This window comes from Tachypleus tridentatus, chromosome 12 (genome assembly GCF_004210375.1).
Source record: "Tachypleus tridentatus isolate NWPU-2018 chromosome 12, ASM421037v1, whole genome shotgun sequence".
NCBI classification, from domain to species: domain Eukaryota; kingdom Metazoa; phylum Arthropoda; class Merostomata; order Xiphosura; family Limulidae; genus Tachypleus; species Tachypleus tridentatus.
In genome coordinates, this window is record NC_134836.1 from 882,532 (window position 1) to 907,465 (window position 24,934).

The 24,934-nt window shown below is 33.3% G+C and overlaps 1 protein-coding gene across 9 annotated transcripts in view; it reads left to right on the top strand.

Annotated features, from left to right (window-relative positions):
• The window catches only part of LOC143233362 (insulin gene enhancer protein ISL-1-like), a 145,573-nt gene that overhangs the window by 51,087 nt on the left and 69,552 nt on the right, over positions 1 to 24,934 (top strand). For 8 of the 9 annotated variants that reach the window (XR_013018110.1, XR_013018112.1, XR_013018113.1 and 5 more), the window contains exons 1-2: positions 2,469 to 2,916; positions 20,516 to 20,705. Coding sequence is in view for 4 of the 9 variants with exons in the window: in XM_076469540.1 (XP_076325655.1) it covers positions 2,895 to 2,916; positions 20,516 to 20,705 (212 nt within the window). In the remaining 5 variants the exon portion in view is untranslated. Of the gene's footprint in view, positions 1 to 2,468; positions 2,917 to 20,515; positions 20,706 to 24,934 lie in introns of those variants that run through there. The other variant, XM_076469541.1, reaches the window with a different exon arrangement.

Consider the following 24,934-nt stretch of genomic DNA (forward strand, 5'->3'; position numbering starts at 1 on the left):
GTGCAACGACGGGCTGTGAACCTTAACCCTAAGATTCCCAGACCTAGCGGGCGAATCACTAGACCATGTTCAGCTTCTAGAAATATGAAAATAGTTTCAAAAGAGATTTTTATCCTTTAATAACTTGTTCTTTAATATAATAATTTCATATATAACTGAACCATTGTTTAAGTTGACTTTTGTCTGAATTATCAGGCAAACTTTGACCTCACCTTGTACTGAGTTCCATGAAAAGTAATTACATCGAATGTAGTACAACTTAACTGTACAATACCATTCGTTGAAATAAACTTAAACTAAAAACGCCAGTTAATATAATTATACTCCTCAGCTTGAAATGACATTTTGCACCATTGAATCTACATATTACCCCTCATCAAAAACACAGAAAGACTTATCAGTATGGTGACTTTCGTTACAAAAGGTTCTTTCCATTACATTTGAGCTACTTGGTAGATCCTGTGCCAAGACAATTAACAGAAGGCTAGTAAGAACATCAAAAATGATTTCATTGGTTAGACAATGAATTCTAACAGTACAAATCGCTGAGGTATTCTGTCTTGTATTCCTCAAAGCTGTTTATAAATTACTAGGAGTGCCTCTTCATATCAATAAAAAAATAATTAAATTATACATACCTGAAGTTTTGTTTTATAGCGTTATTAGATAGTTTTATTCTTTCAACGTGTTCTGCAAATATATCTTAAAACGACCAACACAGATTGTTTTTTTAATACTGTTGGACTTCTAGCAAACTTTAGAAGAGTAACTTTATTAGAGTACACTAAATTCAAAACACACTTACGTCATCATTCTTGGTAATGCTATTTATAAAAAAAATACACTGCTCTAAGCACGGAGTCATATATGCATTGAAGCATACTGGTAAATGGAAGCTTTTTGTTCTAAAAGCTTGTCTTTACATATAACATGTTTTGAAAATTCTTTTCTGTTTTCTTACAGAATTAATTCATTTTCATTTACAATTAATAGAACCAAAATAAATATTTCTTTCCACAGATGGTGGAATTCAAATATTATTTTGCAAAAACTTATTAAATTGAGTAAAAAAATAACTTCCTGTATTAGCTATTGCAAGTGTAATAATTGCACACAACTTTATTACTTTTTTAATACAATGAAACCACACAAATTGTAGTTTGTTTGGAGAAGCTTATATAAGCAAAAATAATAATAATATTATTTGTTCTCTGTAATTCAAGATTGAAAAGCATATGGGAGATCTTAAATTGCTAACTAATTATATAAAAATAACAACTGACGATTAAACGTCCCTAAGGTTTTTGTCAGCTCACATCTTGCCACATGTTCTATCGCTTTTGTATCTCTCTGATTTCTTCATTTTCCAGTTTATTACTTGCTAAAATTCTCTTCATCCACTAATATATATAATCAAGACACGGACTAGTACACGTGGTTAAAATCGACGATGATGCATAATGACATTTGCCAAGAAATCAGTCAGCATTTACCTCTTTTTTTGTGTGTGTGTATGCGTGTGTCAAAAACAGATAGAATTACTTTCAACTGCAGTCTGAGGTCTTACTCATGAATCACAGGGAAGAAAAATGTTCAAATAGACAGTTAAGAACAAAACTTAAGAGTGTTCTTCAAAGATCAAAATCGCAGTAGGCTGAACATAAGCTATAAATACAAGAACAACTGAGCAATGAAAATCTCCATTAGAGTAAAATCTCTTGTCCATGCTCGCCCTTTCAGCCTTGGGGACGTTATAAAGTTACGCTCAATCCCACTATTCGTTAGTAGAAAGAGTAGTCCAAGAGTTGGCGGTGGGCGGTGATGACTAGCTGCCTTTCCTCTCATCTTACACTGCTAAAGTAGGGACAGCTAGCGAAATCCAAAAACAAACGAACAAACAATATTACTCAACTATAACCATTTAAGATCCCCACCCTACGGAATGAGGCTTATCAGAGATGTTCTACTATTTTCTAAACCAACTTTACATAAACGGCATAGGTACAAACAACAATACTATATCAATTATTTCCATAAGAGGCATGTAATCATAACAATCGTTGCGATTTGAAATAATAATTCATATCAAAACATTGATTTTGCACATTTTGTGAAACATATTTTACAAAGAAAAACGTGTAAATACCAAAACAACAACCATCTACACTCAGTAGTGTAGTTGACTTAAGTTTCAAAACAGTTTTGGGTAACATAAAAAATCCTTTAGAGTAATAAAAGTTCGTTTTGCACTTTTACACCAATAAAGAAGTAATTATTTGCCACTGCGCATTGGTGTGATACGTATTTTGTACATACACACACACGCAACATATATTTGGAGCGTAATTCAACAAGCTCCAGTCTGTTGAAATATTTATTATCACGTGATCTCCTGAGTGATAGATTTTTGGCCAATGAGCGTGTACAAGGAGGTGTCAGACATGTTAAAGATTGGGGGAAACTTTTAGCTCGAGCAGCCAACAGTGGCCGTTGCGACCTCGCGCCGTTTTGACGCCGAACTCAACAAGAGCGCATGCTAGCTATCCCACATGATGTGTGTACATGATAGAGTTTAGCAGAAGTGTTAACCGCGTGTAGTGTAAGTCGCACACAAGTGGAGTGAAAGGTGGCCTGTACGAGTTCGCTTCTACTCACAACTAATATTCTATAGGATCTTGTGTGTTATTCTGAGTGGATCACCCACAGGGGCTACACAACTAATTATATCGTACAACATATACTATCCTTCTTTATACATTATTGGTGTTAAGGGTACCACATCGGTTACAAGAAGTGTGGGACTCGTCAACTGTCTTATTTCACCAAGTCCCTCAAAAACGGACAAAATTCCAATTGCAAAGATTTCTCCCTCTAAAGCAGACGAGGCAGTCGACATGGGCGAGGCACAGCCGCTCAGTAAGTTAACATTTCAGTGTGTCAGTTTTGACTAGTCTTAATATATATGTATATTCACATAGTAACATAACGAGAGAATGCTGTAGTTCGTGGAAACATCCTGTTGGTGTCCTCTTATGCAAGTTCTAAGCGAAACGAATTTAAATAAATAACATTATACAAACCTTCTAATATGTTATTTGAGTTTCGATATACGAGAGGTATACGAATTTAATGATAATGCACAAGGTACTCAAGTTATGACAATAGGAATTGTCGTAAGTTTTAGTTGACTCTTTTCATGTGTTAGAAAAATGTATCTGATTTGAAAGTGTGCATTTTTCTGGTTGTGCAATTATAGTTTCACTGTCAGTCCTCAAAACTTCTGAGAAGTTGAAGAAAATTAACATGTACGTTATTTCAACTGCTGGATACGGTTGTGCTTTATCAGAGATCACTAAGTATACAACTCAATTATGACTGTTTTACTGTATATAATATTTTTGATGATTGTAATAATGAGCAATCTGTTGCGTGCGCGAAAGCATTTTATCATTATGTACATTTCGGGCACTAATTTCACGTGCGTGAGAGTGGAAGATGGACACGTGGCGTGGTTTATGTTTCTCTTGGGGAAAGACATTATGTAGCTCGTAACATAAAACAATAAACTGCAGAACATAATAACGTTCAGATGAAGTAATAGTGAATAAACTGCAGATTTTAAACTACCTTTGACTATCACCCGTCAACAAAAGTTTTAAGACTTAATGTTTGATAATATACTGTTGCGATGTTGAACACTGATATATTTGTTGTAAAGCGCGAAGCTACACAATAAGCTGTGTGTGCTCTGCCCACTGCAGGATTTGAAAACCGATTTTTAACATTAGATACTTCCAAACTTACCGCTGATATCTAAGCAAACAAATCTATTTAGTAAACAGCGATACATTACCGACCAACAATAGTTAACATACATGAATTCGTTTTATTCTTAAGTTGTCATATGCACTCATTCTAGCTCTTCTTGAAGTTTATGTTTTTGTTTGTTTCTTATCCATAGTATATTTGTCGCTCATGTTATTCCTTATACATTTTCTAGGTTTATCAGTCTTAGCATATCCCAAATATTATTGGATTTCACGCTCGTTTGACACCAATTGAAGTTGGAAAGATTTAATATTTAATCTTTTTTTTGTATTAAACATATAATATAATTCATGAAATAGAAACAAAATATCTTAAGCCTAAGACTTATTTCACAGCATACACACAAATTTTTAATGACATTTTAATGTATAAAGTTAAATAATTGAAAAATATATAAAATTACTAACATATATTTGATTTATTCATCTTAAAATATTTTTTCGCAAAGCTAAACAAGAATTATCCACTTATAACCTTCCCTAATTTCGAACTTCTACAGTCCTGAGTTGCTCTTTTTCTTATCATCTGGTGGGAATTGGAAGTTACTTTAAAAAGCACATCACCGATCCATAAATACCAAAGCACTTTTTTCATAGGCAACGAGATGAAAGCCATGAACCTTCAGATTAAATGTCTGGATACACAAATTATAGGACAGATCCAACTAACGTATATTTGAAAAAAGAATATTTTCTTGATACAGACGCTAACATACAATTAGCATCTGTAACAAACAAAATACATGTTTACTCGATGTTTCAAAATTGTAAATTGATTTGTAACCTTATAAGTATTTCTTTTTCAAGCTTGGCGATTTGATCAGTTGTAAGATCAGTTTCTACAATAACGCAAAAAAGAAAAAAATATTTGACTTTCATATTAAGTTAAACGTGTATTTGACAAAAATGTTTATTTGCTTTTATTATTCTCTACAACGCTGTCAGAATACTGTACTTCGTAGTTACGTATAAATCTATTGCTTTACTTGGTTTTGAACGAACTGCGACCGTCTCATTTTACCGGAAATTCATACTACAGTAGGAAGTAGTTAACGGAAGTTGCCGATGAACAAACTGTTTGCTGGTGAAGCGACTGAGATAAGATATTTTAATTCGCTAAGGTTAGTGATCAATTTGCCGTCCAGCAGCTTCCAACAGGTCGTCCTTTGAAAACCTATCAGCATCTTAATTTCAATTAATTACAAAAAGTCTGAAATTTAGACTCTAAATTATCTAGGTGTTGATGTTATCATTATGGTTTTGTAAGGTGAGAAAAACAAATATAAATTTGAAACTTTTTAGATGTTCCTTTACAATGTTTATCTATCAGTGGATCTAGAGCAAGTTTTCGGAGCCACAATGTTAGAATGCGGAGTTCAATTTCTAATGGCTCATTGTCTAGCTTTGCTCTAAAAATTACAACAAAATCTACACATTATCTAAGTACTTTCTTCTATAGTATGTTTAGGCATAGTTAGAAATTAATAGAAAATACACTGTCTTATGGATGTTTATACAAAGACAACCTATTTAATGAAACAAAGGTAGACTGGATATTTTTATGGGAGGGACGTTTCATTGCGAAATTAACTCTGTAAGTTTTTATTATAAGTTAATATTAATTTTTCAATTATATTGTTGTAACTGCTTTGATCATAGGGGAAAAAGAAAGATGTGATCTGGATATAATTCACCTGTAATAATAACATGAAATATCCTAAACAAATTTAGTATCATTGTCGTTCGGTTTGATGACGATGGAACAAAATTATACAAAATTTGTATCTGCTATAAAGGTTAGTTTGACAGTTAAAATAGTTGCTTCTGTTTTCCCATAATGTTTTTAACCTGCTATAAAATGTATCCGCAAATCTATGAACGTAAAAACGTCTTGGTTAGTTTGGAGTGTTGGGTGGCTTTGTGATAGCGTTGTGTACTAAGAGCTGGAGAACCGGGTTCTAGTCTGTGTGATACCATACAATATTCTCCGCACTTTTATGTTATTGGTGTGTAATAGGAGTGATAGTCATTCCATTAACGAAGATGAAAGTAGGAGGGTGATCCTAAACGACAGTAGATATTCTTAGTAGCTTTGCCATAAATACAAAATGCGTGTAGTACGACATAGAACCAAAGTTGCATGATGAGATATTTGATGAGAACTGAGATGTATCCAAAGGAGTCGATCGCACTCCAGATTTTAGCTTTATAAACCATGTAGTTTACTACTAAGTTACTGGAAGAAAGCAGACTTTTGAGAAAGATATTACTGATAGGTTAAACAAAAAAAACGTTGATTTCTAAAATACTTTGAGGAACAACGTATTTTCTAGCTAGGGCAGGTTACGGCTTCCAATAATAATAAAACTGTCTGTCAAGTATATTAGAAAGTAACTTTGTTTTTTCAGCATACATAATTAACACAAATAATTCGATGTACATTTTTTTTTTCCAAGACGTAAGTAACACAGTAGGCCAAGTGTACATTGTCACAGACGATAAAAGTTGGTTAATGGAAGTAAACTTGAAACATTTACTTTCGTATTCATGAAAACAATTATTTTAAAAAAAAATTGCTTAAAGTAGATTTATCAACTGGTGAGAAAAATGTCAGGGTTTGAAAATTACGACATTCACATTAGAGTTGGTTTAATTCTAATAATTAGTTTCATCAGAGTAGCATCACTTGAAAGAGTTGGTGTATTATAACATCTGTTATCTAAATCAGTTATACTAATTTGGGAATGGCCCTTGAAGAATTTGTGGTCATATCAATAAGATCAGAATTTTTGAAATTTCCGAACAACTGGAGCACTGGAACGAGACCCTACTGTGAGCTGAGGCCTCACCTTCTGAAAATAGTTAAATTTGATGTTTTGGTTGAACAGTTAGGTTTAGCTTCTGCTCATGAAGCCTATTGTTAAGTTACTTCGAAAGATAAAATTTTAATATTCATAGGAAACTCAAGTGATAATGACACCTTCTAAAATATTGTAATATTTAGAAATTTATTTTAGTAGACTTTAATTTCGTTTGGTTGTTGTTAAACGCAAAGTTACACAGTAGGCTGTCTTTGCTCTGTCCATCATGGCTATCCAAACTCGATTTTTAGTGTCGTAAGACTACATATTTACCGCTGAGCCACCGATGGCGGACACTTTAGATGATTTTATAGTAATATGGGAAAGCAGCAATAAGTCAGCTCTCGTCATAATGACATATAATTGCTTGCAGGCTACATTACACTGTTGTGTTTTACATCGTATATTTTAACACATAACGAGCTATTACAGGAAATAAATCGTACGTTCACACAGTAAAGGAACCAATTCATATAAGTCTAATAAAATTACATATTTTAATACATCGTTTGAATTATATCGGTAAAACAAATTCCACATGAAAGATAAAGTACGTGAACGTTTTTATGCATGTGCGAAAACAGTCAGCTTTCTATTTGAGAGTTGTTAATTTATCTTGGTTGTAAATAATGACGAAATTTTCTATCAGTGGAATGACTAATAAAACACAGATCATGCTGTATTAAAGTAATTGAGTCACTTGCTCTGCTTTCATACGTCACAAAGGCTTTTCAGTTTCCTAATTTAGATAATTACATTAAAAAATATTTCTATCATACGAAAAGTTAATATGACTATTGGCATTGGGATATATATATATAAAGATATGAATAATAAAAACTAATATTTCATAAGATATTAGGTACAAGCATAAACAATTAACTCCAAGAAACTTTCGAAAATTTACTGGTTAAAGCTAATTCTTGAAATTTACGTCAAATTTTTTGGTCAGTTTTAACAATTACAATTGCTCACAGTAGAGACAACTGGAGTACAATAATCAACACTTCACTTATGGTGTTGACGTGGAAACGGCATGCGCTCTTCCTTGTGGTCTTATTGCAATAATTCTTTCTTATTGATAATATTCAACTGGTCGTATACCAAACAGTTTCTTTTAAATTTTATACACAGTATTTCATTTAAAATTTAATTAAAGTGGTAAAAAGTGTTGAAAGTTTGTAGACTACATCTTGGTTCCCTCCCCCTATTTCTCTTATTTTTAACAAGAAACAGTAAATCAAATTAATTAATTCAAGTTTGTTGAATTTCCCACTGGTAATTTTTTCTCATTACCCTTATTCTTAATAAGAAACAGTAAATAAAATTAATTAATTCAAGTTTGTTGAATTCCCCACGGGTTTTTAATTTTTCTCCATTACTCTTATTTTTAATAAGAAACAGTGAATAAAATTAATTAATTCAAGTTTGTTGAATTCCCCACGGGTTTTAATTTTTTCTCCATTACTCTTATTTTTAATAAGAAACAGTGAATAAAATTAATTAATTCAAGTTTGTTGAATTCCCCACGGGTAATTTTTTCTCCATTACTCTTATTCTTAATAAGAAACAGTGAATAAAATTAATATATAAATTAGTTCACTAGCAGAAAAAAGTACTTACCTTTATTATTAAGCATTAGCCAATAAGGACAATATTAAATTATGTTAAGGTTAAAAATACTTTTAGCCTCCAACAACCTAAAATTTCGAGTAAGGATGCTATCAAATGGTGTCATTCAAGAGAAATAAAGTTACCCGTGTCAGCTTTAAAATTCCAAAACTATGTCACAATAAGTTATCTAAATAAACAAAACTAATATTAACTTAGAGTAACAAGTAAAAGTGACGTATATATACATTTAAGCTTCAGGTATTAATTTGTATTTCAGTTCAGACAAGATGCAAACAGCACTTTAAAACTTTCTGGTGTTCTCTCAAATATATATTTTTCTCCTCACTAATGAATACTCTGTTACTCTGTATTAGTGAGCCATGGTTCTCCCCGTCTACCATAATACTTTGTATTAGTCAGCTACGCTCTTCCTGTCTACGGTAAGGCAGCTTTCCGTAAAGTGGAATTGACTGTATTTATTTTTCATCAAGATGGGTGTTTAAAACTATTTAAGATTTTAGAAATGGCACATTACTTATAACATATTGCCATGTCACTATTGTACAGAACTTCATGATTGTTGTGTATCAAAGCGCTTTTTAACAATTTGATTCGTATCTTAGTTTCTCGTTTTCGGCGGTTTCTGCAACGCTCGTTATATTGTTGTTTTTTCACATTATTTGTGAATACATGTAAGGAATTTTGTATTTTATCATAAAAATCATCTTATCACCTTTAATTCGTTCTTCTCTTCGTGAATACGACAATACTAACGTCATCTTTGGGAGTACCAGGGAAGTATCAGGAGTATCTGGAAAATACGAGGTTATCACTATCTTTAGAATTATTAAGAAAGTATGAGATTAACATTAGGTTCAGGAATATCAGGGAAGAGGAAAGGTAATATTAATTTTGGGACTATCAAAGTAAGATAAGGGTTAACATTAGGCTCAAGAATATAAGGGAAGTATGAGGTTATCATTAACTCCAGAAGTATCGGGGTAGCATTAACTTCAGACGAATCAGGAAAGAGTGAGAAGTAACATTAATAGGAGAATAGTTTGTAATTCGCCTTTAAAAAAGGATAAAAAATTATGTGACTAATGTAACGAAGTGTTGATGTTTTGTTTGGAACTTCTGATGGTAGAATAAATTAAAAATTATTGCATGTGAGCTCATAGTATCTAAAGAAATACTAATCGAATATTGTGAGTTCTAGATTAATTAATTGAGTTTTTAGAAGTAGTAAAGTATTCAATCATGAACACTTCAAGCAACAGTGGCTTATTACACCGACCTGTCTGTCTATAAATTATTATTAGTAACTTGATGTTAACATGTTAAAGAAGAGACTATAAATACCTATTTTATCTCTACCTATGTTGTAGAGCCTGTTTAAGTTTCTATAAATATAACGACGGACACCTGTATAACAGACATATCTTGATAAAACTGAGACACGAAACGCAAGGGGCAACGCTGAAATTCATTTTTGTTTACCAACATCGTTGCTAACTACACACCTTCTACGATTATGCAATATATACATCATGGCCTCAAGGATTTGAGAGTAAATCTGTTAAAACCGACATCAGTATGCTTCTCTGAATTAGTGTTATCAAAATCGACAGGGAAACGCAATTTCAGCCGCTTCCTCACGCGACTGAGGTCTAACACTACCAAGCCGGAGATACGACAACGTCGTGCTGACGCCATAGTCTTCAGGTGGTAATGTTGTTAGTAGGAGACGAAAATCCTTCGCTGGACGTTCTACGAACATGTAAACTTTCTTTCAAAATCCAGCAGTGTTAATAATAAGTTTCCCAAGTAATTTTTGCACGCATTAAATTCAACTTCGACAAAAAATTACTTGCAGTGTAAAAGGCACGAACATAAGCGAGGTTGAGTCGTATATTTTTAAATCTTGTTAATAAAGATTTTCATAGCAATTTTTAAGGACAAATTCCTTACAGACAACAACTAACGTGTACACAAGTTCACGAAGACCGTGTGTAGTTGTGCGCAAGGTTCATTTAGGAGTCACAAATTTTATATAAATTGTACCTAACATTTCTGACGAATAGAAGTGTGTTTAAACCAGGTAAACATTTTATTTGTTACAAGTCTTCTGGAACTTCAAATACATTTATCACTATTATATGCAAATATTTGTGTGTGTGGTTAACATGCAGTAAGCAGTGTAAGTCGTAATGGGACTGCCGCTACAAATTACGTTTTATGTAAAGAGTCATGGCGTGCCGCTAGGTTGTCTGCCGTAAACAAATAGCATAGTTCTTGGACTAACCGGAAATAAAACAAATTCAGTTTCATTTACATGTTTTGGAAGTTTTGTACCAACTGATGCGAAAAATGTTTTTGTTTTTTTTCGAGGTTTTTTTTATAAAGAATATTGAGAAAATAAATATGAAATATTTATAGCTACCTTAGACGATAATACATTTTGGAAATATTTTTCTTCTCGTTTTTTTTTCAATATTTGTTTGTTTTTTAAATTTCGCTCAAAGCTACACGAAGCTAGCCGTCTCTAATTTAGCAGTGTAAGACTAGAGGGAAAGCAGCTAGTCATCACCACTCGCTTCCAAGTTCTAGGCTACTCCTTTATCAACAAGTAATGGAATTGACAGTTACTTTATTACGCACCCACAGCTGAAAGGGCGAACATGTTTGGTGTGACAAGGAATCGAACCCGCGACCCTCAGATTAAAAGTCTAGCGTCCTAACCTGCCCTCCAGTGGCTCAGCGGTATGTCTGCGGACTTACAACGCTAAAAACCGGGTTTCGATACCCGTGGTGGGCAGAGCACAGATAGCTAATGGTGTAGCTATGTACTTAATTCAAAACAACAACAACAATTTTTCTCAGGCTGGCATGGCCAAGCGTGTTAAGGCGTGCGACTCGTAATCTGAGGGTCGCAGGTTTGCATCCCCGTCGCGCCAAACATGCTCGCCCTCCCAGCGGTGGGGGCATTATAAAGTGACGGTCAATCCCACTATTCGTTGGTAAAAGAGTAGCTCAAGAGTTGGCAGTGAGTGGTGATGACTAGCTGCCTTCCCTCTAGTCTCACACTGCTAAATTAGGGACGGCGAGGACGGCTATTTGTGCGAAATTCCAAAACAAACAAACAAAAAGCGTCCTAACCACCTGGCCATACTAGATCCTTTTTTAAAATATATTTAAAAAAACCTTTATTTACGGTAACTGCTAATTTCTACTATATGAGCTGTGTTTTTTCTTTATTCTTAGGTAGTAGATCATGAAAAGCCTAGAACTGTAATGATAATGACTCAAACGAAAAAGTAAACTCAGACACTTGATAGATTTTTATATTAAACCCTTGATTCTTAAGTCTAATACTTCACCACATCGCGTGATTACGAAATATTAGCAATAATGTGTGAAAAGAATAATTTTATTTACTTCTTATCATTTCTATAGCTTGGGTATTTTCATCCTACATAGCTCGCAAGTTTTAATAGATTTAGGATTCTATAGACGTTTATTTTTTGTTGTTTTTTCTTTTATATTCTTGCTGAACAGTTTGGTAAAAAATAACTTTGGTTTTGACAATTTACGAGACTGATAAATAAATTACATTATGTAATAAAATGTTTACTTTTTCTTGTTCCTGGGCAGAAAGTGTTATTTCCCAGTTGCTTATGCCGAAAGTAAATGGAAAAGATCTACTACTCTCTTCAAACTTTGCGTTTGTGACATAGAAACGTACAACTAAAACATGATGGGAGACTATATTTGGGAGCTGATACGTGAAAGTGATTTACATTACAGTAGCAAATCTCGGAAAACTACTCACTTCTAAACATTTTTGTTTAACTTTAGTATAAATACATGTAAATCTTGATTTATATGTTGTTTTATTCAGACCTTATGTAAATGAAAAGTGCTAATTTGCTCATTTTTACATAGAAAATAGGTTAATTTCTGAATTTCATTATGCAGGTCACAAAAGCAAAGTTTGAAGGGAATAATGGCCATTTTCTGTACTTTTACAACATAAGAAATCAAGAAATAACACATACTATCCAGGAACAAAATTTGTGTTACATAGTGTAATCTAACCTGAACTCATAACTGAAATGAAGATACAGTTACAACAGAAAGTGTTCGTACTCCTGCGTCCCGAGTAGTTTTTTGCTCATAACTTAAAAAGTATCACGATTAGGCTAATAGACGTATGGTATATTATAAATATTATACTAACACATATCTACATATTTTTTTTTACATAAATTAAACGACAAATAAACTGTTTATAGACAAATAACCAAAAATAGGAGGAGCAGAAAGTGTTTGTACAGTTCAGAATGTGTGAAAAACTGATATTCCCGTAACAATTTTATTTAGTTTGGTGAATAAACTACATTATATCATTCCAGAACTAGACACTGGGTTCATAATTATTGCAATTTAGCCAGCAAAAATTTACTTCTGGAAATTTAACGCCGTTTCCATCATTATTCGCTTGGTCATTCATGGCGAACAGGAAACAACTGTCCAGTGATTTAAAAAAAAACGAATTATTGTAAAATTACAAGTCTCGTGTGTCTCTTTCCGATATTGCTACACAAGTTAATGTGCTGAAATCTACTGTTTAAAGCATAATTGCAAAGTTTAAGCTTACAGGATCAACTGCTAACCTCCCTCGTTCCGAACGCCCCACCAAAATTCCAGAGAGAACCAAAAGGAAAGTTCTTAGAGAAGTTAGTAGGAACCCTCGTTTAACACGTAATGACATACAGAAACTTGTAAGGGAAACTGGGGTTGAAGTAAGCACATCTACAGTTACGAACATGTTACGCTCTTCTATGTTCAAAGCATGCCGTTCTCGTAGGACTCCATATTTCAAGCCTCTTCATTTAGAAGCACCATTGAGGTATGCAAGAAAGCATGTAGACAAACCCTTTACCTATTGGAAGAGTATTCTTTGGTCAGACGAGATTAAAATCGAGCTTTTCGGCCACAATGATGTTTGCAATATTTTCCGTAAGAAGGGGGAACGAAATCTTCCAAAGAACACCGTCCCTACAGTTAAACACGGAGGTGGCCTGATCATGCTATGGGGTTCCTTCAGCTCTTCTGGTGCAGGCAGCCTTCACCGCGTCAATGAAATCATGAAAAAAGAAGTGTACGTTGATATATTATCAACTTATATCAAGAATGATGCTCGGAACTTGCGGCTTGGGCGTCGTTGGATCTTCCAGCACGACAATGACCCTAAGCACACATCGAAATATGTGCAATCTTGGTTGCAGAGGAACCATATAAGCGTTCTGGAGTGGCCATCGCAGTCACCCAATCTCAAACCAATTGAAAACGTTTGGCATGAGTTGAAGACCAGGGTTCATCAGCATCATCCGAAAAACTTGCAAGAGTCGGAGGCCTTCTGTAGAGAAGAATGGAAGAAAATTCCAGTCGAGTACTGTCAAACGGTCATGGAGGGTTATGAGAAAAGATTGCGCCAAGTAGTTTACCTGGAAGGCTACACAACTGACCATTACAGTAGACGCACGAACACTTTCTGCCCCACCTATGTTTGGTTATTTGTTTATAAACAGTTTATTTTTCGTTCAATTTACATAAAAAATTATGTAGATGTGTGTTAGTATAATGTTTATAATATACTGTACTTCCATTATACTAATCGTGATACTTTTTTAAGTTATGAGGAAAAACTACTCAGGACGCAGGCGTACGAACACTTTCTGTCGTAACTGTATGTTAGATGGGTAAAATATATATTGTGTGATGGAACCTACCATGAGGATGTGGAGGCAGGAGTAAATAGATGGGTTAATTCTACTGTATAAAAACAATTTGCAAAGGTTAATACAATAGTTTGCCGCAGATGCGAACCAAATTACTGTGATGGAATGTATAGCACTTATACATTTGACTTCTGGTGAATTCTCTCTCATTCAAATCTACAATACCGACTTGGATAAACATATATATGGCTGAGGAAATACAAGTCACAGCTCAACTGAAGAAATAGTCGTATGTTTATATATATATATATATACATCTATAGCTAGATTGTTAATCAATGTATAAGTAAAAGAAAATAGAAACATACATCAAAGTTCTGAGGACATTAACAGTCTCCAAAAGCAAACTCAATTTATCAGGAGCAATGTGTTTTCTGTAATGTAAATACTATGGTTATGAAAGAGGATATTCTGACCCTAAAAACAAAAAAAAATGTGGTTAAGTAAAGCGTATCCTATAATAGCATTAACAATATCATCATCATCTGCCACTCAATTTCTTAAGGAACATAGGGCCGCAATCACTGCGGTTTCTGTAAGAGGTTTTTAAGTGAGTAGGTTGTTAGCCTACTGCACCTAGCCGTCTCCAATTTAGTAGTGTAAGACTAGAGGGAAGGCAGCTAGTCATCACCACCCACCGCCAACTCTTGGGCTACTCTTTTACCAACGAATAGTGGGATTGACTGTCACATTATAACGCCCCCACGGCTGGGAGGGCGAGCATGTTTGGCGCGACGCGGACTCGAACCCGCGACCCCAAGATTACGAGTCGCATGCCTTAACGCGCTCGGCCATGCCGGGCACATTAACAATATAATAAACAAGAATTTAAAGTCAACAAAAGCTCATAAGCCAAATGTTTACATTTCCAAGCCAAATTTTGAGATCAGCACTTGTTTTAATAAAAATATAACCATAAAAGCTTCTACTGCAGTCAATAACCAGTAACTGGTTTGTGCATTGGATGTCTTTATTAAACTCTTGTCTTACCACTTCAAAACAGGTGAATCCTCTGTTCCCTTGTTAACTCAGCTTATGATATTTTGATACTGCACGGTGAGCTTTCTGTTCTTAACTCAGTTTCAAGATCCCTAAACTAAGTGGTAAACTCTCTGTACCTTTTAAACTCAGTTTTAATATCCTGAAACTATCGCATTTTAACTCAGTTTATAGTATCTCCAGGCTACATGGTCAACGTTCTGTCCCTTTTTAAGTCAGTTTATACAAAGTATAACAAAAAAACGCACTCTAAAGTTTTGCTGATTATTTTTAATACTTGTACATAAATCAGTTATTGAAAAAGGTTTTATGACCAATTGTCCTAATTGTCGATAAGGAAGACGTGTCAGATATAACCATCTTGTCGTCTCAGGTGGGCATTAATTTTCACTACAAGGTTCTGAACGATGTTTTGACAGTTTTCCAATAGAACTTGACCTGTGACCTGTGAAAATTTTGATAATTTCCTTCAGTTCTCGAATTATTCGTAGATTGTCCTTGTGGATGTTATCTTTGCAGTGACCCTAAAGTAAGAACTCAAGTTTGAAAATTGAAGTGACAACAATACAGTGATTCTGTCTCTTTTTTTTTTTAGGATTTTGTAACGATGTAGAATTCCACTATTTTTGTTCGTTGTCCAAATATAGTAGTCATACTTGAGATGGGTGTTCGTACTTCATAGACTTAACTTCAATAGGTTAATAAAATACACCTGGAATTGTAAAGAATAAAATATCAATGACAAAACAGCTATTAGCAAAACGCTCGATTGCGTGTTTTTTTCACTCTAGGTAATATTTCGAAAACACGTAGCAAACTTTTTGTTCCTTGTTAACAGAGTTTGTGGTTTTCATGCGCTATTTGATGAATCTTCTGTTTCTTTTTAATTCCGTTTGTAGTATTCTGAGACTAAGTGGTGGATCTCCAACCCTTTGTTAACTCACTTTCCCCTTTTCCGAGATTAAATGATCAACCTGCTGTCCCTTGCTAGCTACACTTTAGTTTTCAGAGATTAAATGATGAACTTGCTGACCATTGTTAACTACATTTTAGTATTCAGAGATTAGATGGTGAACTTGCTGTCCATTGCTAAGTTTTAATATTTAGAGATTAGATGATCAATCTGCTGTCCTTTGCTAGCTACACTTTAGTATTCAGAGACTAGATGATGAACTTGTTGTCCATTGCAAACTACATTTTAGTATTTAGAGATTAGATTGTGAACGTGCTGTCTCTTGCTAACGCCCCCTAATGGCACAGGAGTATGTCTCTATACTTACAACGGTAAAAACCGGGTTTCGATTTCTGTGGTGGGCAGAGCCCGGATAGCTTATTGTGTAGTTTTGTGCATAATTCCAAACAAACAAAACAAAACCTTGTTAATTAAGTGTAAATCTAGGTAACAAACCTTCGATCTCTTGTTAACTAATTTTCTTGAATATATATATATAAACCTTTTTCTGTACAAGAAATGAGAAAATAATCTATTTCTCAACAGGTTTCATTACATTTATTTTGTAGCATGTAATTTATTCGTAACTTCAGTTGTACTTTCTAATTATGACAAACAGGAGTTCGGAGTATGTGTGACGAATGTGAACATTATTTACAATTTAAAAGGTAAAATCTTGTTTCATACCGATTATTTATTCATTTCTCTTTAGGTTCTACACACACACATCTATGTGTGTGTGTATATATATCTTTTTTATATCACGGTTTAACGTACCTTAATAATAAAAGTTATTTAAAATGACTGCAAATATATTGTGTAGAACAGTTTTTTTTTTTTAGTTAGCTGAAGCCTGAAATATATACGTGTTTGTGTATAAAGTGTGAGAGGATAAAAACTGTACATTCAAGAAAACGATGTGTTTACAGCTTTCAACACTAGAGGGCAGACTTTTATATTTGGCATTTATATAACGTAGTTGCTCATTACAAAGTCAATGAGATAACTACTCATGACAAGTCAAATTTAAGCAATTAATTAGAAAGTTCTGTATGAAGAATGACATAAGTTACAAATAGATGATAATTGTCTTTTAATTTGTTGAAATATTTTATTTTATAATTATAGCTGGACTGTTTTAAATATCAAAGGCCACTGATAAAGACAACATTCATACAAAAACACTGATAAAAACAACATTAAACAAATTCAAAATATTTTAGTCAATTATCGCTAAAGGATTTTTTCAATAACCAGATTAACTCTTTAAAAGTTTCATCATTTAAATCCGACACTAATAATTTAAATAAAAATTAGGTCTTTAAAATATTATTTACTAATAGCTTGAAAATTATATTACTAATTACCTGACAATTTTAGCAGACACACACCATCAGTGATGAAATAAAAAATATGCAAACCAATTATTTTATTTTTGATTAAACCCCTAAAGTATTTCACTCCAATCACCATAACATGTAATCTAAAAAACAAATTATCTCTTTATATTACCCGCTATGAATAAATTATTATTTCACCATGAGCTATTTGACGAATTTTCCCTTATAAACTTCCAGCGAATAAAGTGTTATAGATTTCAATTTTAGTGATTTATAACAAGCTAGGTATTTAGGTGATCTAATTATCTAACGTACAAGACGCTTATATCCACTCTTGACAAATGAAATGTATTCACTAATTACAGAGGACTTTTAACCCCCCAAAAAAACAAACAAACAAACAAACAAACAACAACACAAGTATTAAACAGTTTCTAGTTAAACACTTCATTATTATCGTTTTCCTTTACGATTTTCTCAATAAACAGATATCAGTAATTAAAATGTATTAAATATACATAATAATCAATGATATGAAGAATTAAATAAACTTCCAATTAACCTCTTCCCAAGAAATTGGATCGTTAGAAAAGTTTACTTATTAAATATCAGAATATTTTACCCACATAATTAATCAACTAAGAGCAAACTATCCAACACAATTAAAATGTAATCGGAACTTATAACGTCATAAGACAAGGCATAATCAATATCATAAGATAATGCTATTTCCCCTTCCAATGACAATCGGGTTTTTGATCATGCTCTTTTCGAAATGAAAATGATTGATCATTCAGCTTTTACAACACACTGATTGCAATGTTAGCTTTGATTGAGCCCCAATAGTCGTTTGTTAAAACGTCTATGTCTCTTCAGTGTCAACTATAAATTGTTGTTGTTTTGAATTAAGTACAAAGCTACTCAATAGGCTATCTGCGCTGTGCCCACCACGGGTATCGAAACCCGGTTTTTAGCGTTGTAAGTCCGCAGACATACCCCTGAGTCACACTATAAATTGTGAAAAAAGAAACCTCACATTTAAAATTAACATATTTCAAAACTACTACTCTCAGGGAAACCAATTAGTCAACAGAGGTACATTAGAATCATAAATTTCATTAAGGAAAGTTCAGACATGGTATACTGGATGTTTCCAAGCAAGATAATGCTGCACACATGAATCGCTTTTGTCGCAAAATATCGTTCATTGCTTTTATTTTTCTTGTTTTGTGTGATTAATAATTTGAATAAAATCCATGTAAATGTATGGGATGTCGATGGACACTGTTGACAAAAAACAGATAGTTTTTATGTTGGTTTCATTGAGAGTTGGCTTGATACTGTGATAAGGAATAATCGAAACATATTGAATTGAGTGTAATTTCTCAACTTTCTGTAATAAGATTTATTACACTAATGTACCTCTAGTCTCTTAGGACAATGCGTTGTTAAGATACCGTAATTGTAAATTATTCCCATTTATAGTGTTTTTGTAGAATATTGTTTCAGTTGTCAGATTGAAGTAAATCGCGGACTTTAAAATGCATCAAATTGTAAGAAAGTCGTGAATAGACCTTAGAAAAGACAGCTGGATGTTTTTCTCATAAGGTAAACAATCACTGCTGACTGTTTCGAATTGGCTTCAGATGTCTTCAGAAGAGTATAGAACTACATTCGTTAAAATTGTTCTGATATTTATACACCTGAACAAAGCGGATTGTCATCCACGACTAAACACATCTGTTGATTCTATTTCACCACGCTCATTGAATATAGATACTGAGATAAATCATAAGCTCTCAGTCTGTAGTGTACAGACAGGAACAGATTTTAAGATCCCTGTTTCTTACAGATACGCGACGATGCGAAAAGAAACCATTAATAACCTATAATAGAGACTACATCCTGCTACCCCATGCTTGTTCGTTTTTGAATTTCGCGCAAAGCTACACGAAGATTATCTGCGCTAGCCGTCCCTAATTTAGTAGTGTAAGACTAGAGGGAAGGTAGCTAGTCATTACCATCCACCACCAATTCTTGGGTTACTCTTTTAAAAATGAATATTGGGATTGACCATCACATTATAACGCGCCCTTGGCTGAAAGGGCGAACGTGTTTAATGTGACGAGGATTCGAACTCGCGACTCTCGGATTACAAGTAGAGTGCCTTAACTACTTGGATTCTAGCGTTGTAAGTCCGTAGACATAACACTATGGGTGGCACTACTGTGTGCTACCAAATGCTTATACAATTTGCCCTGCCTTCAGCGCCCACCAAGCTAAACAGATTGTTGGCACATTCTTTAAATAAAAAGACGAATGCATAAGATGCCTGATTTGGATAAAATTACAGAAAAGAGGTGATTTATATTATTTTGTAATAATGGTTGTTTTTCTTATCTTATCCACTACAAACTGGTAATTTAGGAAAGTGTACTAGTTAATCGTTAGTGATTTTATTCGAGGAAGTGGACCTTCCAATCAGGATACTATTAAATGAACCCCAACTTTACTAGTTTGCTTGTTGTTAAGCGCAGAAGTATAGAATGGGTTATTTGTGCTCTGTGCACCGCAGGCATCGAAACCTGATTTTTTAGCGTTATAAGTCCTCAGTCTTACCGTTAAGTCACTGGAGGCATTCATCAAAGTTCAGTTAAATATATTTTTGTATACATGTTTAGTTAGGTTTCAATGTGCTACTGCTTTACAAATCTCACTGTAATTTCAATTAGTTTCTTTCTGTTAACACACGCGCTCAGTTGAATACGAATAATCAAACCAAATTAACTTTAGCTTGTGTTATCTTACATGTTTGGGGTGCCCAATGATAGAATGTATGACAAATCTACTAAATAAAAGTATTTTAATAACATACAAGTTTAGGTTGTCCAGTGCTAATGCATGATAAATATATTGAATTGAGTCTAGCATATATGTTTAAGCTATTAGCTAATGATGTGTAATAAATATGCAAAATGAAGTTTAATTTCTTAAGCATACATATTTATTATACCTGATCATGATACTACACTATGCTAAATTCTGTTACTACACATATTTAGATTGTGGGCTGATGTATTATAAACCTACCTTTTTTTTTTTTTTTTTTTTTTTACAGGAAAGCAGCGAGTCTCAACTTGTGTCGGCTGCGGGTCCCAAATTAATGATCAATACATTCTCCGAGTAGCACCGGACCTTGAATGGCACGCAGCTTGTCTGAAGTGTGCTGACTGTCATCAGTTTCTTGATGAAACCTGCACGTGCTTCGTGAGAGACGGCAAGACTTACTGTAAGAGAGACTATGTCAGGTAGGACGGTTCAGTTATTTGTGATAATGTATGTGACAAGCCTAGTTAATAGAAAATACAATCACAAATTCATGTTAATATACATCTTAACTGCTTAACACCTGTTATTACTAAGCTTGTTTTGTATGTTAGATAGTTTTGTAGATGAAAATGTTTTGATTCGTTACGGACTAAAAGTCTGTCTAATATGTTACGTTTTATCTAAATTGTAGAAAATGTGAAATGTTGGCACTTATTACTAGCGTTATTGGTACCTCTTAGATGATGTTTTTTTAATAATCATTCTTATTGGTTCTGGTTAATTAATTTCAGGAAGAGAATATTATTAATAAATATCTTTTTTATTTGATGTTTTGTAATGGTGTAACACAAACCCTAAAATGTTAGAAGGTAAAAATAGTATCTGTTGAAATACATCCTTATCTACAACGTTCTTGAAATGTACAGTTTACAGCAACTGTGTAAACGAATGGAGAAACCAACGTTTCTCTTTAAAACGTTTAAATTACTTCCACAGGTCATTCACATCTCTCAAGTTTTTCAGGATAATTAACAATGATTCTAGACGAGTCACACTAAAAAGTCAAAGAAAGTTAAATGTGATTTAGCTAACTAAGGTGCTCTGCTTAGAAAGGAAATTACTCAAACTGAAACTCTCCGTATCAGTCCTATTTTAAACTAACCTCAAAATGAATCAAGATGTTAAGTTAACCTTAAAAGCTTTTACATCTAAGATTATTCTTAGGCTGGAAATAATATTATTTACTGTACACAAAAAATACATGCTAAGTGCACACACCCACACACACACAAAAGGTTTAGACTAATAAACGGAACAAGTAAGGATGTAATAGCAGAAATAAATCGCCTTGTTTCTTTTATTCAATCTATATTCTAACATCTGTCATGGGAAGCAATATTGAGAAAATATCATACCAATACCCTAGTTTATTTATAATAAAATAAAAAGGGAAAATATATTTAATAGAATTGGTTTTCGTAACTAATACGGTAAGAATGCTATAAGTTTATATATAAGAAAAATGCACTATTGTTTGAGGAATGTATACAATAACGTAATCTGGCATCTTGCTCTGATTGCATATAATATAAGTTCGTTATGAATGCAGTCTTGTTAACTTGGACATGAGAATGTGATTGATAACAACACTCATATATTTATCATGTTATATGTATATATACATAACTTACAAACTTCTAGGTGTGTATTTACGTGAACACCTTCAATATAATATTGATAGAAGTGAATAGAAACCCTATAACTCGAGGGTTTTCGAAAGGTGAACTTTTCTTCTACAAGGACAAAGTGTATAACATTGATATAACATGTAAATAAGACAGTTTAAACCAGGACAAAATAATTGTCTAATATCAATCTCGTTTGAACAATGAAATACATTTCTGGTGAAAAGCTAGTTTGTCAAGTTCAGAGCTATTTCACTTTCAAAGGATTTAATTTTCTGTCCAGACATTTTTAGCAAGGCATAATTTAACTAGTGATTCTACATAACGAACATACCAGCGTCTGGCGTGTTTCATGCAGTTTTAAACACGTTTCTATAAACTGGTAGAAAAGTGGCAACATTAGGAAGCTTTTTTGTTGTTGCATTTCACCGTTTCTGTTTTCTATTTATTTATTTTTTGTAAACATTGCTTCTTCTGGTTCTCTGTGTTGAAAGCCACTGTTACATTTTAACCGTAACGCTCTTCCATAGAACAACGATAATACTGAGTCCATCTAAATAATAAACGTTTAATAAATTGTACAATTAAAATTTATTCAACTTTATGAACTGATGATTTATATTAATTGATGTGATTATAAGCATGTTGAAGATTTATACAGTTTAGGAGTAAAGAGAACTCGTATTGTTATTATGTAGGTAAAACATTTTGCTCCTTTCACTATAAAATTTTCATATAAAAACTTGCGAATTTATGAGAAAAAAATCATAATGTCTTAGTGCAGGCACACGATAAAAGCTATTTCTGTGTCTCTCCTCTTTTATACCATTCTGTCTGAAAGATTAGAATTACACGTTCTGCTTCAATACAAGCTCTAGAATAAAAGCCCATATATTAGTTTCTTTTGTTATAACACTTTGGAACAATGTAACGAGCTTATATATACCATATGCTTAGTGACTTTATCAAAATCTAACCACGTATAACTCGAGTTACATGTATTTTTACAAAACTAAATAAACTGCGTAGAACAAGTAATTAAAACTACGCTAAAATGTTATGGAACGTGTGAGTTTTGTTTTTTCATTGGTCATTTTGTTATAATTTTTTTCTAGTTAGAGTATGCACAAGTATCTCTTTGAAGTTGACACTATATAGGGTATATATTGCTGTAATTCATATTTTGAAAATTCTCAAACTGATTTTCAAATTGTTAATTTTAAATATGGTTATTTATTATTGATATTTTTTGTATTTGGAATATATTTTGAAGGGCGAAAAAGGGAAGAACAACGTAACTTCTTATCCACTGTGGTGTTATTTAATGGTGTAAAATCTATGCACTACACCTAAAGATTGAAAAGGCGAATTAGTAATAGGGACTAGAATAGTACACGTAAAGGTATCCAAATCAATATGTTATCACCTTCCAGTATTTTATGTCTCTTTTTGTGAGAGTGTATGCTCTTTTCAACTAATTTCGTTCGTTTTTGGTATTTGCCCTGGATTGATGGTGTCCTCATTTCGTCTTAATATTTCATCGTTTTGGTGAAAATTTGTTAGTGAAAGAACTGACTGCAGAGTTCTTCCAACGTTAGAAACTAGACAAATACAAAGACAAGTTGTAGTTAATTTTGTTGTATTCAGGTCCGTAGTTGGAACGTTATCACGAAACGGGTCTCTACGTAAACAGCCTAGTTCAGGGTGGTATGTCATGTAACGTCAGCCATCTAAAGGTGATCAGTAGAAGTTAAGAGTCCATTGCGGACATAAAATGAGCTTCTGGAGATCAACTTGTAAAGATTATACATCATTAGACCCACCTCTAGGTCTTCCAGACATAATTCAGCCTTTCATTTGAAGATACTGATCGTCTTGGATTTCACGGGGAGTATCAGAGTTGAAAGCGATACCAGTGGACATCATTTCTATTTACAGAACTACTGGAAGTCAATGATCAACGATATCCTGTTAAAGGGCTATATGTGAAAAAAAAAAGTTTAGTTATGATGCTCCAATATGAACGGACTTACAAATTTCATTGTATTGGCGGATTTAGTGTTCGACAATACAATAATGAGGTATTGGACCCAATTCTACGGCCTTTCGAGAATGCGGTCAGACCAGACTTTGTCCTGAAACAAAAGAATGTTATGCAAATTTCCTTGTTTGTGACAGTCTGTCTGGAACAGGAAACAATATAAATCATTGATTGGCCACCAAGAAGTTCTGATCTGAATCACAAATAAAATGTTCGGGACTTCTATGGATGCATTTAAAATCAACATATTAACTCAATACGTGAAGTTGGAGAGACCAATGTAGCAAATATAATGAAACATTTCCAATTATTTGTCTGTTAGTTAAATCATTTTCCTGCAATGGAGGGAGAAGTTACAATACTAAGAGAAGGATACATCAAGTACTGAGATACTTGATTTTTGCACACGTGGTTCTTAGAACCTACGTTGAATTTAATGGTGTTTATGATGTATGGGTTGTAACTTGCAATATGCTGTTAATGAAACTAATTTATTTACTAAAGTCAATGAATAAATGATTATGATAAACTCATTGTTCAACTCTGTTGTCAGTTTGATTATATTGTTATCTAACAAAGATATTTTTCCATTCATTTTTTTCAGTAGTTTGTATAAACAACGAACATGAACAATAGTGTCGAAAGTCTCAAAATTGTGTAAGGTTTTTCTTCGTGATGACGAGAAACCTGCTTGAAGTAAAAATATATCTTGGGACGGCTAGTGTGGGTATTAACACTTTTACTAATAAAGCAGAGAACAACGATCGACCTTCGTAGGTCATGTTCAGGTTAACCTGAGCTACATATAGAGACTGAAACTTATCAAAATCCGTTTTAGTAAAAAGTTTGCAAAATCTTTCTTTGTTAACATGAAGATGACCTAAAAAGGTCGAAACATTGTTTTCTGCTTTATTAGTAAAAGTGTTAACACCCATACCAGCCGTCCTGAGATGGATGTTATCCATGTTCTGTTTAGAAAAAA